The sequence below is a fragment of the Cryptomeria japonica genome, chromosome 9 (genome assembly GCF_030272615.1).
Source record: "Cryptomeria japonica chromosome 9, Sugi_1.0, whole genome shotgun sequence".
In the NCBI taxonomy this organism is placed as follows: domain Eukaryota; kingdom Viridiplantae; phylum Streptophyta; class Pinopsida; order Cupressales; family Cupressaceae; genus Cryptomeria; species Cryptomeria japonica.
Window position 1 is genome coordinate 648,113,879 of NC_081413.1, and position 17,534 is coordinate 648,131,412.

Consider the following 17,534-nt stretch of genomic DNA (forward strand, 5'->3'; position numbering starts at 1 on the left):
CATATTCCAGGGTGTGATATCAGAAGAGGGCTTTATGAGAGGTATTATTATACAAGTTACAATAACATATTCCATCTAAGAATATAGAACAGAAAAGAAATGTATAGAGAAAATTCAATCAATATCTGAAGATATAGATGAAGTTTGTACGCAGCAATTTCAAACAAACTACAAGGCCGGTTAATATCAAACAAATCTGACCAAAATATAAGTAAAACTTATCAGAGTATTAGAGGTTATACGAAGTTATTACTTATACACTAGAATATAGAAGAGAAAAAAAACACACAAGAAAATACTAACATCAAAAATTTCAAAAAGCGTGTATTAGAGTCACGGACTCGTAAGCTAAGAAATTCAATCTGAAGCTACTGGGAGCAAATCTAAACAAGTTTGCAAACAAGGGATTCAAAGATATTTGATACACTTTAAAACCCATATGAAGCTGCAAGCTTTGGCTGTGGCACAAACCAACCCTAAACTAATCACCGCTGGGAATGTATGACCCTGAGCCCACATTATTACATCATTGTCGATGATTGCAGCTGCAGAAAAGCAGTTTCTCCCTCCACAATTGCACATCAAGTGGTCATCTTAGTCTGCTTGTCATGACATTCTCTCAGATTGAAATAAATGAGGGTTTTAAAGCAGTACATTTTTCTCAGCAAATTGCAAAAAAAAAAATCTAAGCAAATAATATAGTGCACAATAACACCTGATAGAAAATTGATGGTTATTTTCCCGGTGAGACCATTTTTCCAGAATGAGGCCACTTTTCCAGTGTGAGACAACATTTCCCGCATTTTGGGGGCTTGAAAGCCCAAAGAGAAAAGCCTATAAACTAACTATTGTGTCAAAATTGAACAAAATATCTAGTTTTAGCTTATTTTCCCAATAGTTCTAGTACTATTTACAGGTTTTGTTTTAAGAAAACAGCAGATTTCTTTGCTATGGCAAGACAAAGATAAACCCCAAACAAGAAAATTTACATGTTATGTAACCTTTGGGAATCGATAGGCACAAGATAAATAAATTTCAATGAAGAAAATCAACGCATTAGAGAACCAAGATAAAATAACTAGAAAAAAAAAATCGTCTATCATGGAACATAAGAAGCATAAGAAGCATAAGATAAAGTATAAATTTCAAAGCAAATAACAGAATCTTAAAAAATCGGTAAGCACAAGATAAATAATAAAAAAAATTATGGAACCTTAGCGAATTGCACGCCCCAATAATTACTTCTACAATGTTTAGGAGGGGTGAGAGAGATTATAATGTTTAACTTTAACAAAAACACAAAGTCGGAGGAGAGCTAACCCATGTAGTATTACATTTGCTAACTTTTCGAATCAATCTAATGTATTCAATTTCACAACAGTTCGGTAAGGATAGATTAGCAATACTTGTGGTAGTTGATGTAATTAGATTTTTTAAAATATAATGCCAGAACCTGACCTTGTTGAATTAGATATGACCAACTTGCCAATATCAAATAGAGGTGGTAGGGCAGCCTAAATATTTCCTTCTAAATACAAAATCCTTTCAAACTCTGTACAATAGAGAATGGACATCCACGTGTACAATTATATGAAAACCTGCAATATTCTCATAAATTGCCATAAATTTTTTGAATACAAATCCTCCTCCCCCATGCAACTACTGCTTTTGTTACACTCTTGAATACAGAATTATAAACATGATAATGTTTTACATACAATTTGAAACAATAATTTTAATTGTAAATAAATTTACAGAAGCAACTACAAACCTAATTATGAATGACAGTGTGATTTGAAATGTTGATGTTAAAAATTATTTCACAACTACAACCAGAAGCAAAAGCAATCGTTATAATGGACTCGAAATATTACGTCTCCTATAAATTACAGAACTATTGACTCCACAATATAATGATTCATAACCTACCATCTATAGCTGTTCTACTTGAAAATCTATAAAGCCCCTATTGAGATTTTTATAACTCTAGTTTCAGTTTCATAATCTTTTGCAACCTAGAAATGGCAAGAGGTGGGCCAAAATAGCCGTCTGCCTTTAACATCATGAGACTGTCCCAGACTTCCCCAGACAGCCAGGCAAAATTTTAACTGCCACTTGCCCCTCCCCCAAAAAAAGGAGGGGGGGAAGGGAAAAGATGTCAGCATAAGGTCTTTGAAAAAATAAAGTCTATTTTGTTCTGAAAAAATATAAAATTTATGATTTCATTTGCTCTCTTTTCTATTTTATTTGAAAATATGTATGGTAATGAGAATTTTTTTCTAAACAACCTATAAAATTTTGAAATATTGTCACTACCCGAACATAAGAGATCGCGTGTTTGAATAGTTAAATTCATGAAACAGATCAAGCTCTCAAGAAATGCAAAAGAGGCTTACCTCTGACCAAAGAAAAAAGCTGGTGTCTGTGTATAGTGCCTAGCAACTTCAGGATTGACATCGGCAGACTCTAGCCATGTGTTGAGATGTTGATCCCCAAGATTTCAAATAGATTGATGGGGAGTCGTAGGAGGGATTGATCACTGTAACACTTTATAAGCTAATCGCTAATAGAGAGAATGACTTGCTCAGTTTTGATATATAATTTCTAGATGAAGAACAAGTACAGCAGTGCATCTAGTTGCTATGTTGTTTTTCTCCATTTTTGTCATTTTGTACTTGTAGGCTGTATAGCTTTTGGGCCTTTTGTTTTAGTTGTTATATATGCATACTTACTATGAAAACAATGAAATTTTGTTAATTTGTGTCTACTCTCATATGAATTCTTAATTCAACTCTCATTTCATGAAATATAGTTCTATAATACACATGACGAATGTCTTGGAACATGAGTAATTTAAATTTCCTATATTTTATAAATTTCCCAATTTTTTTAATTGTCATCCACTGATGACCCAAAAAAAAGTCCTCCCATCCCCTGGTGTCATGGAAATGTGCTGCCATTCTACTGGAAACACCATTGAACATAGCTAACATCTTAACTTTGGCTACAAAGGGCAAACGGTCTACATCCTCTCAAAACTAAGTTAATATGAACGCAATAAATAGCTAAAACTTCAAGCTGGACCTGGTTTTATAAATGATTAAATTAATAAATATAGTGCTGTGTGGAAATCCCCAGTGCTCCTGTAACAAAATTTCCAAACAAAAAGGAACACATCTTTGGCAGTCAATTTATTCAGTCCAAGTGAACTAGAAACAACAACATAGAAATGAGACAATTGCCAGTGTAGTCTTATCTGGATTTAGGTTAGATCTATTAGTAGCTTCATTTTGGCTAAAATAAAATGAGGTTCACACAGAGGCTATTCATTTTGCAAATGCAAAAGAAGTGGTAAAGGCTCTGTATAGCAAATATTATGAAAGATTAATAAGCAATAAGAATAACAAATACAGTCAATATCTTTTAAATAAAACTTCATGAGGGAAGTTGCTGAAAGATGTTTGCATAACTGGCTGCTAGGGCAAATCTGTTATTTCACCCCCCTCCAATTGATATTAACTACTGTTAACGTAGCAGAAGAAATTTTGTGAGTAAACAGTAATTGAAGTCTATAGTTACATATGACTTCAAACCATTTATTTTGGTTAGCATGTAGCTGGAACCTGAGAAATTCTGCTTCAGTTATCCTCAGGGTGAACGGTATAAACTTCAACATCTTCCATGCCTTCGCTTCTGACAGAATACTGGAAAGTCCACCCATGACAAGCACCAGAATGCACCCCTTGAACATTCAAAGCAAACAATGCTCCAACGAAATCAGGATATTTCCTTTTGATTCTTGAAATGGCATCAACTGCAGCATCCTTTGGTGTCATGCCTTGCCTCATGCTCTCCACAACTTGATAGCTATAATCCAAAAACCAAAGTTGTTGAGAGACCATGCCCAAATGAAACATTGAAAATACTCAGGCACTATATTTATGAACTAATGACCACTATTTCATTATTAAAAAATCTCTCTGGTTACTTAGCTATTCAATTTGGATTTACCATGGTAGAAACCGCATCATCACATCACCATCTCCTGTTGCACCACAAGCACCTGCTTCTTGGTCAGCATATGCAGATGATCCCGCAATTGGCCCATCACCAACCCTAAAAAAGAATTCCAATAGAAATTTTAACAGATGATGGGCATTGAATTTAACTTTTAACAATGTAAAACTAAATTATGTGAGAATTCTATATAATATATATATGCATAGCTATGCAAAGTAAAAGTTGCAGCCAGAAATATTAGGTAGTCATTATACTGATTCTGAATCTGTGCACAAACTATGATGTATAATAAATAATCAACCACCATGATTGGATGATAAAGAGACATCCAGGCACAGAAATCAACTACTGCAATGAAAAGACGATACTGAATTTGAGCATATAGATAAAGACAAAAATTGAAATCAAACTCCAAGATCTTCCAAATAAGTCAATAACCAGTGTACCTCCTGTGATGAACATCAAAGAATCATGATGCTTTGGCAAATTGCCTGAATTAGATAATTGCCACACAAGGATTGCCAATACTACTGAATAACAAAGCAGATTATATCAGATGCCCAAAACCTCTCCTCTCCCTCTTTTAAAAACTATTCAAACACAAGTTGCACAAAACAGTTACTCCTCTCGCTATTGAAATATTATTCAAACCCAGCTTGCATAAAGCAGGCACTTGGAATATCTCAAAAATTCCAAATTCAACAGATAGCAAACGAACAAGGTCAAGTTTCTGGCAAACTAGCTTCCAGCTTTACTTGCAGCTCAGAATAATGCATGTTAATGCATGTCCTGGTGACCTTGATGACCTATAGTTGTCACATTTCAAAAGACAAGGCTAAAGGCATGTTGTTAATAATTTTGACACACTATTCCTCGGGTGTCTGTTCTCATACCCAACAAACCCCAAAATAAAGTGGTCCGCATAACAGGTACACTGAGAAAGACCAGACATCCATATGTTGTATAGAAACAACAGAGACATCCCCTTAAATTGAGACATTCTCAAAAACTTTAGGAAAAAACCTGCCATAAATTCTAACAGAAATGTTCTTGAGGCAATTTTCATATTGTAAAGAATGAAGAGAATACCAATTGCAACCTGTCATGCTGAACTCAGTACTGGACTCAGCCCCACTTATTTTTGTTTTTAATCATGCTTTTGGACTCAAAAGAAAACAATGGGCTCCTATAACACCTCATATAGACTTTAAGGTCAAGACAATTTATGTAATTTTGGTTGCTTTCACTGTTATTTTATGTTCATTACCTTTCATCCTTAGAAAGACAAAAGAATATGCAATGAAATGATTACTAAAGACAATATAAGGACAAAAAACATTATGTATTCTTTTAGCACAGTGTACTTCAGGAAGATGATAGATCTAAATTATCTTAGACCGTTTTTCAAATATTTCAGAACATCTTTGCTGTAGCTGCCTCCTTGCCCAGCTGTTAACCTCAACATAACAATACATTATAATTATTCACAACCAACATTACACACAGACACATCTCCGGTCCTCAATGGCATATACAAGATAGCAGAATGTTAGGGAATGTCTCCCAGCCATCCCCAATTTTCCCAAAACCCTAGAATGTCCTTGGGACATCATAGAAAACACAAGAAGACAAATGGCTATTCCTAAGATGTCCCTCAACCACTCAAGAACATCCAAGCATCTTGGATGGACGGGGAGGGACAAGGGGCAAATCTTCTGTTTTCTTTTCCAAGACTTGTCGTTTAAAAACTATATATATAGTTTTACGAGGGGCATAAGAAGTCTTAAGAGCCCTAGTTAGCATTTTTCAACATTTTCTCAGCAGCTTGAAGACATTTACAAAATCATTCTTTTTAGAAGAGGAAAGAATTAAGGGGAATACAATTTGCAGGCTGCAGCAGCTGCTTGATGATATTTATAGATGTTAATTACCAAATTCACCTTATAAAAGGAGGCACATAGGAGATTGGGCCATCTAGTGTTATGCAAGTAGTTACAAATTCAACTTGCATCTGTAAGTTTGCTAATTTGATGATTGAGATTGCTTACAAACACATTTTTTAGATTTTTAGAATGCTTTTAAAGACACCAAAAATTAGATTGGTAGAAGGCAAAGGTGTCCAAAACTAGAGACGAGCAAATGTAAGTTGTAATGTCCCCACTTTGAAATAAAATTTAATAATAAATAATAATAAAAAAATTAAAATATAAAAGAATGTAATTAAATATACATTTAATTGAGTTAATGGATGGTCAAAAGACATGAAATGAAAAGTTATGACTCCCTCAACATGAGATATAAAAGGGAGAAGAGAACCTCATTTGAGGGGGGATGATTTGGAATCAGAAGTGCAGATCTGATTTAAATAAGTGCAGATCTGATTGTGAAAGGTTGTGTCCCTTTCGAAGGGCAGAAATAATGAAGAGTTGCACTCTTTCAAAGGATGCTAATGGTGAAAGGGCGTGTCTCTTGCCAAAGGGCATACAAGATGAAGAGGTGTGACCTCTCCCTAACATTGAGAGATATAAAGGAAAGGAATCAAAAGCATCCAAGGAGATCACCATTGATCAGATCAGATCAGAACTGTTATTAAGTTACAGGCAGTAACATCCTTGTTCTTGGTGGTATGCAGGGGGGTGTGCTTAATAAGTATGCTTAATATATGAAGCCTGATAATGTTCTTATGCAGAATTTAATAGTAATATTAATATAGATTACAATATGTATGATAGTCATACTTAATTTCTTATACATTCGTAATACTTGAAAGACAAATATATTAAACGGTCTAGTCCTTAGTCTTATGCTAATGCCTACGTAGGGATAGGGAGTTTGTGTAGGGAGAAGTGGAGTAATTTGGTCATGAGATGGGTAAGTCCCAAAATGGGTAAGGAAATATATTTCTGAAGCCTTGGGGGAGAGTCCCGAGATGGGCATGAACATATTTTCCTAAGAAACCTTGAGGGAGCCTGCTCGTAGATTGTTTCCAAGCGCCCTAGCACAGTAATTCCATCATCCTCTTAGGGTTAGGGAAGTAATAAGAAAAGACCCTAAATATAATTGGTTACTGATTGAAATATAAAGAAATAATCGTTCTCTAATCTCAAAAGCTTAATTTAAAGCATAATAATATCTAATGACGTATGTAACTATTGGAAAACAGGCTATCTCCAAATAGGGGACATCATATAAGTGGACCAAATCAAAGACTAAATAAGTGGAGAATATGAGAGAAAAGGTTCATGATGACACTTGGTGGTCCACTATCAAGTAAGAAATGCATATTCAATATGTCAGTACCTTGTTTTTAAGTTAAATTTTTATTTACAAATTAATATTGTTAATATTTTCCAATTTTTTAAATGTCGCTCGCAGATATATTTGTTGTCATATTACTTACAATGGGGGCAATCAAATATATGATACAAACACTCCAAGCCTTGGAAAGATTTATAAAACCTTTGACAACATGCTCAATCAATTGAAGCAAGCAATTAGTGACAAAGATCCTAAATTACAACTCTATGATGAGCATATCAATGCTATTGTCACAAAGAGGTGGAGCAAAATGAATACCCCTTTTCATAGGGCTTCCTATGCTGTTAATCCCAAATGGTATTCAGATCCTCCTTCTGATGATAATGAGGTAAAGAAGGGCTTTATGAAAGACCTTAGGAAGATGCATATCCAGCCATAAGTATGGAAGTAAACTTTGGGAGTTGTGGGTTCACTTTGTGGTCCAACATTCAACAAACCAAAGGCTAAAGCAGATAGGATCACTCTTGCACAAAAAACCCTATTGGATGGTGGACATGGCATGAGAAGGATACATTCAAGCTAAGACCACTTGTCATTTGACTATTCTCACAAGTTGCTAGTTCCTCTACTACAAAGAAGAATTGGTCCACCTATAGCTTTATCCATTCAATTCGAAGGAACAAGCTTACGTCTAAACAAAGAAAGTAGCTAGTTGCAATTCATGAAACTTTGAGACTTTAGGATTGGCAGATTCCTAAGCATCGATAGACTCGGCCACACATTGGGATGTTGATCTTAAAGATGTTAGGCAGAATCACAAGGATGTGACTGAGATTGATCAAGTTCCATAAGACAAGCCACAACTTGAGTCACAAAGTGACTCATATTCAGAGAGCTCTTTTAATATCAATAGCCTAAATGAAGCATGGTTGTACTTATTAGTAGTACAATATTTTTTATGCTATTATCTATCCTTCTAAGTTTGAAGTTTAAACAATGAAATGAAAAATTTAGGTCCTCCTCTTAATTTATTGCTGTTGTGCTGCTGTCACTGTCAATGATATAAACTATGAATCATGATATATTTTGCAAAAGGACAAAATTTCTGGTTTACTTCAAAAAAATTATAGCTGTCATACTGTTATCAGCTAAGTTACCAGTCCAGGTTTGGGTGTGGGTTCAGGTACGGGAACCCAATTTGTGGGTACGGGCAAAAAAAAATTTGCCCTTGGGTTTGTGGGTTTGGGTTCATCTATATATATAACACAAAAAAAAAATCAAGAAATATACTGAATTATAAAACTAAATACATTTGATAGTATGATACTTCATCATCGATCAATGCCAAATGCCAATTGATAGTTCGGATTAGGGTTTCAAAGGGAAAAAAAATTAAAAAGTGTTTTTTAATTTAAAAATGTCACATTTATAGTGACTGGTGGTTTGCTGGCCCAGGTTCATGCCTGGGTTTGCCCAGGTGCAGCCCAGGACCCCTGGAGCAGACCCAGGCCGCACCCGTGCCTACCCAGACATGGACGTGGACCTGGACCAACAAACCCGGTCTAGATACAGTGGGCCATCTGCACAAACCCGGTAACTCAGGTTATCAGCCTATTATTGATCAATCCGGCCATGTCTATTACATTTTGAATCTTTGATTTAATTTTAATATTGACTTTGATATATAATAAGTATACATTTAGTTAAACTTATTGAAATTTGAAAAACCCCTATATACATTTTGAATATTTGATTTAATTTTAGTAACGAATTCCCTACATTATATGAATGTCTAAACTTAAATTTTGATGATATATGTACTGCCATCCCCTACTATCCCCAGAATCTCATGGAACATAGTTCACAACTCCTTGCTTTGTTGAGTGTTTCAGCCTTATATGTTCATATTTCAGACATGGAGCATCTGATGTGCATCCTAAACCTTGTTGTGGATGCACATTAAGAAAAATTCTCTCGATCTATATTCTTCTGTCTTCTATTTCTAAAGTTATGCTTTAATATAACATTGAATTGGTATATTATTTCTCTTACGAAGACGGGTTACCTCCAACAGATATTGTCATTCAATGTCTGTGATAGATTGATCTCAAACTGAAAAAATTAATTTCCTTCTCGTATACTTACCATATCTTATGCACTACCTCCATTGGCACTAGATCCTTACTGTTGATGTGTCTAAAGTCGCATCGCTGCAACTTTATCTGGCCAACGCAAAATAGAATGATCTCGCCGAGTATCCTATCCTCTCTTGTATAAGGAAGCCCTAATGCTGTTTTAGTTGATCAATGGGGACGACCTCAAGGTTCCAAATGTCAGTTCTTGACTACGGGATAGCTCAACGGTCGATGTGTTTTGTTGGGAGCACAAGGGGACTTACGTTTTGCAACAAGCTGGTCTGCTGCGATCCTCAGACTAAAAAATAAAAGCAAAAGAGAAGGGTTCAGGAAGCCTAAAATTAATAAGGTTGGCTGGTATGCGGGTAGACGGATTCAACATAGCCAATCCCTGCTTGGCCAAAATGGCTCACAACCTCGCAGGAACGGTGCAATCTTCGAAGGGACTTGGAAGATTTTCAGACTGCAAATGCATGGCTAAGCACCCAATTCTAGCGCAGCTCAGACGAACACCTGCAATTGAACTAAACGCAATTAAAGGCTCAGACTAACCATACACAAGAACGTACAATTAGTATATCCTCAATGGTATGAGCCTGAATCCATTAAATACTTGCACACCCAAAACAGAAAGATCTATGTAAAATGCTGAAAGAAACCATGCAAATAGAATGAAAACAAGATAATAAACACCAAATCAGTGTCTATATTGATGTCAGCTGCATATTACAACAATTTTTGCAGCATTTCTATGCTATTACTAAAATTTAACCTATTCTAGCTGAACTCTAACAGCCTAACTAGAGCCTAACTATCTAACCCTTTACAAAAAAAAGGCCTCTGCCTTTTATAGATTTACAATTTGAACCAGTGGCCAGGATGGACTACATCCAAGGTTCCTGATTTATTCCACAAAATAAGGCTGCCCATACCCACTTAATTCTTAGTTATCCCTTCAACCACTATCTCAACTACCGACAACTGTTTGGCTTTAATTCGGACAATTTGGCAGATAGACATAACTAACCTGTGTCCCCTTTGTTTCAAAATATCTTGAGTGGGGCCCACAAGCAGTTTTACAATAAAACAATTTCAGTTTGTTTTTTTTTTTACTGAATTTCTGGAATTAATCCAACTGTGTATTTCTCGAGAATGCATATGTATTGCATTCTAAATGTTCTTTGGTCTTCAGTCTGGTTGATGGTCTTCAACTCGTTGTCCAGGTGGTTCAACGGAATGCTTCCCAATGCTTCATTTTGGCGCTCTATATTGTGTGATCCTGCATTTCCTTTTCTCGGCGTTGATCACGATCAGGTCTTCAATTTGAGCTTTAGGTTGACGCTTTAGCTCTTCCTCAACGTCATTTTCCTGCGAACAATCAATTTCACCTTTAATCAATCAATTTGAAAAATTAAATAAATTAACTTAACAAATGTTGAATTTTAAACGTCTAGCTTCATCTCGGTGGAGTTCGGGCTTGAGAAGCTCTTTGTGAGATGTATCTTTTAAATGCCCTCTTCAAACGTGAAATTCGATCCTTCATCTTGATTCGCTCTCAAAATTTAGGCCTGAGAGGCCTTTTGCAAGATTTCGACTTTCAAGTTAAAGGCTTTCCTTTCGAATTTCGAGCCTTTGAAACTTTTTGAGAGATGTTTGTTTTTCCGTGCTAAATATTTCTTTGGCCAAATTTCGGGTGAATTGACCTTTTTGCGAGATTTCTCACTGACTTAGCATTTTTCCCTTATTGGTTGCAAAATACGGATTCTTTGTTCAAAATGAGCAATTAACTCGTTTAAATGCCCTCTTCGTTTACACTAAAAATCAAGCATTTCGATGAAAAGAAGAGGACATTATTTTGCGACTTAATTTAATAACTCCCCCCTTTGGTAGACTTTGGACAAAGAGATGTGATTTTACAAGTTCCTACCATTTTCGGCATGGGGGCCGAAATCAAGTTTTTTTATCTTTTCGGCCATTTAGAGTAAACAGTGCGAACTTGATTTTTCACAGTATTTCGGCCTAAATGAGATTTTGCGGGCTATCTGCTAATTTCGGGAGTTTTGGAAGATTTGCGCGAATTTACACTTAGTCTTTTGTTTTCGACCTAGAAGAATATATCGCACGATTTTGGACTAAACATCCTTTTCTTATTTTCGGCTTACTGGCTGATTTTATGGGCTTTGACGTTTTACCTTTTTGGCAAAACAAGGTGTTACTGTGCGATTTTGGTTTTACTTGTGCTTTTTCGGGCTATTTGGAGACTTTGTGAATTTCGACCTAAATGGAGACATTTTGTATTTCGGCCCACAATGCTCTTTTGCGAGATTGTTCTATGTTCAGCCCATTTGAGTGAGAGTACGCGATTTTGTGTTCTTTGCACATACACAAAATCGTGATCTTGTTTTAAAGCACACTCTGGAACTTTGTTGAGCCTTCCATGCGTGATATACTCTTAGCTGAAGTCGAGCGATTTAAACCTTATGATTATTTTCGAGCCAAAATACCTCTACTACGTGATTTTGTAAACTTTGAATGATTTCGGCTAAAGATCATATAGCGCGATTTTCCTCTTTCACGATTTTCGGGTTGGAGGCCTCTTTAGGCGCAATTTTGAAAGTTTTTTGGCCGTTTTGATCTTTTGGCACGAATTTGGACGTTCTTCCATTTCGGCCCTATGAAGCCTTTTGGGTGATTTGAAGGCTTTTTTTAACCTTTTCGGCTTATGGAGACATTTTGTGAACTTTAGGAATTTTCGGCCTAAATGGAGACATTTTGTATGGCTCTACTTATTTCGGCCTTTATGGCCAAAACACGCAACTCACTCTTTTCTTCAATTTCGGCCTCTATGACACTTTTTCGCGATTTTACCCTCTAGCAACTTTTGGATTCTTTGTTATTTTCGGCATTAAGGGATGATTTGCAGCTCGTATTTTGGCCTTCTAGGCCGATTTTGAAGTTTTATGACTGGCGTTTCTAGCTAAGACGCCAATTTTGGATGAGATTCACGACCTTAGCTTATGCACGACTTAACTAAGTTCAACGTTTGGATACCCTGCATGCTGACTTAGTTTAATGTGGGCTCTACTTCTCTCTTCTACATGGCCAAAAGGAAGGGGGGGGGTCTTCGTCAAGGACAGGGCGAGGTGTGCATAACGCACAACACTTACCATCCAAAATTCCCCATGTAAGTTAACTTCTTTGGCCCATTTCTTTAGAAACTTCATTAAATTGTACCATCCCCTTCTCCGAGGCCTGCAAGCTTGCCTAGTGTGGTAATTTAGCTATGTATGCCTCACTTCTGCTAAATATGCCAAAAGTTTACATGAGGATTCTCCTATGAGTTCTAGTATGGCTATTTTAGTTAACATCATTTTTTTTAAATTGAATATTGATTACAAATATCTTTTCTCATATGAGCATCAACATTAAACCTATACAAGTTCCTTACAAGCAAACACATTAGAAATAACCTATGGAAGACCAAGAGCCACTACTTAGAAATCCACTTATATTTAGAAACTACCTCCATATTAGAAGACAACTATGGAGACCAAGAATCATAACTTAGAAGTCCAGTTTAGATGTCCCTATGGGGAATTATACTTGGGTCTCCACAATGAAAACCCAATGTTTTAACCAATTAAGCACAACCCCTTGGACAAGTTAACATCATTACATATGGAATTTGTACATTTATTCCTAAATCTCTCAATAAGATACATTTATGCACTCTTTCAACTTCATTTGAAGATTATTTTGACCTTTGTAGCTCAAATGCTTGACAACCATAGTGAGCAATCATCTCAATCAATGTTTTACAATGACATCCTCATTTTCCATCCCCAAACCTTCAAATACCTACATTTGTCCTATGTGGGATAGACAACTTTCATGAAAACTCCAATTCGACGGTTTTACTAATCAAATTGAAACAACAAAAAATCATATGATGAGTTTGCACATTGGCTTCTTACCTAATTATTCATACATAATCAAAGAAAACAAATGTTGGAGAAAAATATTTGAACATACTAAATAATTATAGTTAAATTAACTAAGTAAACAATCCTTCATAAAATAATAACCATCTATCCCAGCTAACAAACAAGACCAAACATCAACATTAGAAGTTTTCACTGATTTTTTTTTAATTTTCCTCTATATGGTGCACGGATACATGCACAAGTGAACCCAAGTTTGAGGATCAATTAGATAGCAATACCTTGCATAATCCCAAAACTATACAGCCTTGCCTTGATGATATAGATCCCCTCAATAGCAACATTCAAGCCAAAGATGCAGTTCCTATCTCATGACAAAGGGATGCATAAATTTGAGCTAGTGTAACTTAATCTATCACCGCATATGGTTTGTTGAATGTTTGACCATGGAGATTGACAAAAACTAGCCATTGTGTTTGAAGTTAAAAAAAACTCCTCATCAATATACATTTTTTGAAGAACCTTCATGAGCCCTTCTTCCATCTCTTCATCATGAGATGTTCTCCCATGTCTCAGTACATGCCATTTGGGATATAGAGCCATAGGTTTCCATCACCACATTACAATGGGCCTAATATGCTCTTCATATAATCTCAAATTATGATCTCTACTATGAATGGCTAGGAGAGTATGTATCTATCTTATGACCCAAAAGGGAAGATGAAGGAGCAAACATATCTACAAACAAATTACAAAAATTAAAGTTTCAAAAAAGATCAAGACTTGAATGACAAAAAATGAATACTATGACAAAGTAAAAATAGTTTACAAATTAGAAACATTTAAAATGAACAGTTTAATAATTGAATAATAAAATCATCAATGTATTACCTTGTTGTGTATCATTAATTGTCATTGAGGATCGTTTTTTCCACACTTTTTCCTTCATCTATGCTTTCTTTTGCCCATTTACACCACTCTAGATTAATCATCATTAACTATAGAGGCTCCTACACATCAAACATTCTCTCTAACAAAATAAAGTAGCTAGCATATCTAGTATTCACTAGATTGAGGAATTCCTTTCTTGAAAAATTCCTAAACAAAGCAAGTGAGGTGTAATAGTTGCAAATGAACATCTACATGTCTAGCTTCTACCACCATTATTTTCACCTAATCTAACTTTCGAATGTCTTTTGGTGTGTTGTTTGACGCATGAAGGCAACATGGAGTCCAAAAAATATGCTTGTAAGCACTTTCCACCATCAAACTAGCTAATTTTGTAATGTCCCCTTTTGTTAGAACTTATAAAATTGGGACAATTAACTTGCAAAGATCAATTGCAAAAGACTTCTTTCCTCAAAGTCTCAAATCACACTAAGGATAATAATCAATGATTTTGCTATAAAAATGATAGGACATATGAGACAATATCACTGCTATCTCATATTCAACACTTAAGTGTATGCAAGATGATTGGGTTTATATATCAGCATTTAGTGCAATTCAATAATGATAAGATTATTTCTGCTATCTAAGATTTGAATGATGACAAATATGCAAGGACGATCTTAATATCTATATGTGTTTCTGCTAAATGATATTAGCCTTCTCTGATATGACAATGGAAAGTATGCTATGTTGATTGATAGCTATCTCTGTTATGACAGTATGAGATATGCTACAAAATATGTCTTCCTATCGCTTAGAGCAAAGGATGATCTGCTGCTTCAGATATGTCCATACGAATACTGCTGTTTCTGATGTCGTTATGAATATGCAAATAGATAGGATATCACTTACAGCGATATAGTGTTGTTTCTGATTGGACTTGATATGCTTGCAACAATGGTAGATGATGCTTTTCTGATTTAACTTGATGTGCTTGCAACAATGATGGTGCTTTCTCTGATATTGAATTTGTTCTATATGCAACCGATACTTGACCCTAATCCAAATGCTCAGATTGAGTGATCCAAATAGGATATATATAAAAGAGATAAAAGATTCAATGCTGATTTCCAAATGATTTGTAAGGCCTTTTATATCCTTCATGTACCCCTTTTGCAAAGGTTGTGACTCTTAAATGGTTGCATCTCTTCATTAATTAAATTACTCTTATATACAAATCGCACCACTTGAATATTTGACTTTCATGGTAATCACACCTTATGTCAATAACTAATCGGTGATTAGTTAACAGCATTTAATATGCTTCTTTTTGTTGTCAGGAAAATTAGTATTTGTTAGTAAATGTTTAGGGGTTGGTGGTTGGTCGACCGGCTGCCGGTGCCAACCGTCAGCAGTTGGCTGACGGTTGGCACCGGCAGTCGGTCGACCAGCCGTCAACCCCTAAACATTTACTAACAAATACTAATTTTACCGACAACACTTTTGGGCGGCAATAATGATGACATCAATGTTTGTTTTGCTTGTTCTTTATGTTCGATATAATTGCTCATGGAGGCTTCAATATATATGTTTGTAATTTTACTTGCTTGATGTATTCAATTGCTCTTATGGAAACATTGATGCTGTCTCTGATATTCGATCCCTATTGATCAGTAATTGTGGAAATGGAAGACTGTTGACGATCTTGGTTAAGGATCTCCATATGGCTTAGTCAACTTGACTCCAATCTTGAACACATGAATAGCCCGTAGGAGAAGTATATGATGTGCCTGGTTTTCTATTGCACTTTCACATATTAACAATCCTTCTTGTCATTGTTAATCCTGCAAGTTACTGCTTCATGAAGATGTTACCTAGAAAATCATGAAGTCTTAAAGTTAAGACAATTTTCTTTGATATGACATTGCTTTAGCTTTCATCTTGATGACCTCCATAAAACAAGCTTGCGCTGCCTACTGCAAGTTATCATCTTTCACCAAGAATATACAAGTCTAACTGTTTTGGATATACTAAATGCTATGTACAATTCTTACTTCTACTTGCTTAGCTAACTAGAAAGTGTCCAAGGTCCACCACACTTGGACCACATGTGTGATTAATGCTAGGTTGTCTTTATATAAAGGATGAGGCCTGTTGATGTGTTTTTTATGCACATGCGAACACAGAATAAAATAGCAAAAAGTATCTTATCCTCTCTTGAACAAAATCTCTCAAATGTTGAAGATCAGCTTAAGGATCACTTGAGAAGATTACAAGGTTCATGAATGTAGGGTCACTACGTGTGGATAAGCTATGTTGGTTGATATGATTATGCTGGAATCACAAGGGGACTTACATTCGAATGCCTGAATGCTTGATTTGGTGGAACTCGATCATCTGATATTGCTATATGGTGATGCTCTTTGTCCTAAACTAGCTTGATTTTGAAAAAATGGCAAAAGATAAAGGGTTGAGAAGGTCTATTCTAAGGCCTAGAATGTAAGAATATAGATGAATGACTATATGGAACCCTACCGAGCAAGGTCTCACCATCAACTTGAACAATTTGACACAATCTCAGTGCAATCTTCTAAGGACATTTCAAAGATGTTTGAATCGATACCATCAAACATTGATAACCATTCAAGTTAATGCATAAGCAATGGATGAACAACGATTCGGAGTTAAGCTCATATCATTCCAATTGACCACACAAGGCACACTTACAATCAGTAAGAGGCTAGTGGTATGGACTGGGCGGATTCCACACAAATGCATTCAACAAATTCTTCCATTCAATCTAATTATTTATCATCTAACATGAAGATCCAACAAGAAACCATGCACGTTATAAAGAAACCATACACTTCACCATAACTTCAATGAAAATGGAGTTCATTTACAACTTAGGCAACAATTTCTACCTTCTCCTCCTACTCTACTCTAACTTCTATTCTATCTTCTATTCTATTTCTCTGCTACTATTAACTACTCACTATTAACCTTTACAAATGAAGAGTTTGAGCTTTATATAGAGAGCTCATTTACAATGAACGGCCAGGATTGAATCTCCATCAATGGCCAAGAGTTTACAATGAAACTCTAATTAGGGTTTGTTACAACAAACTTTCCTTAGCCAATGAGAGAATTACATTCAACGACTGTGGACCAATAGATATCGAGGGTAGGTACATCGTAGTTTGTGCATCCATGTATAAACTAGGTGCATTGCATCTAGACATACTGATGTGGACTTCATTGACTGGAGGAATGGTGACTGGGACGCCAT

At 35.7% G+C, this 17,534-nt stretch overlaps 1 protein-coding gene across 2 annotated transcripts in view; it reads right to left on the reverse strand.

The window, feature by feature from the left end:
* Nucleotides 1-3,365: 3,365 nt before the first annotated feature.
* Nucleotides 3,366-17,534, reverse strand: part of LOC131066734 (probable isoaspartyl peptidase/L-asparaginase 3) — a 38,723-nt gene continuing 24,554 nt past the window's right edge. For both annotated transcript variants that reach the window (XM_058001567.2, XM_058001568.2), the window contains 2 exons: nt 4,012-4,116; nt 3,366-3,867 (listed from right to left, as the gene is read on the reverse strand). In XM_058001567.2, coding sequence (XP_057857550.2) covers nt 3,639-3,867; nt 4,012-4,116 — 334 coding nt within the window. In that variant the 3' untranslated portion in view covers nt 3,366-3,638. The remainder of the gene's footprint in view (nt 3,868-4,011; nt 4,117-17,534) is intronic.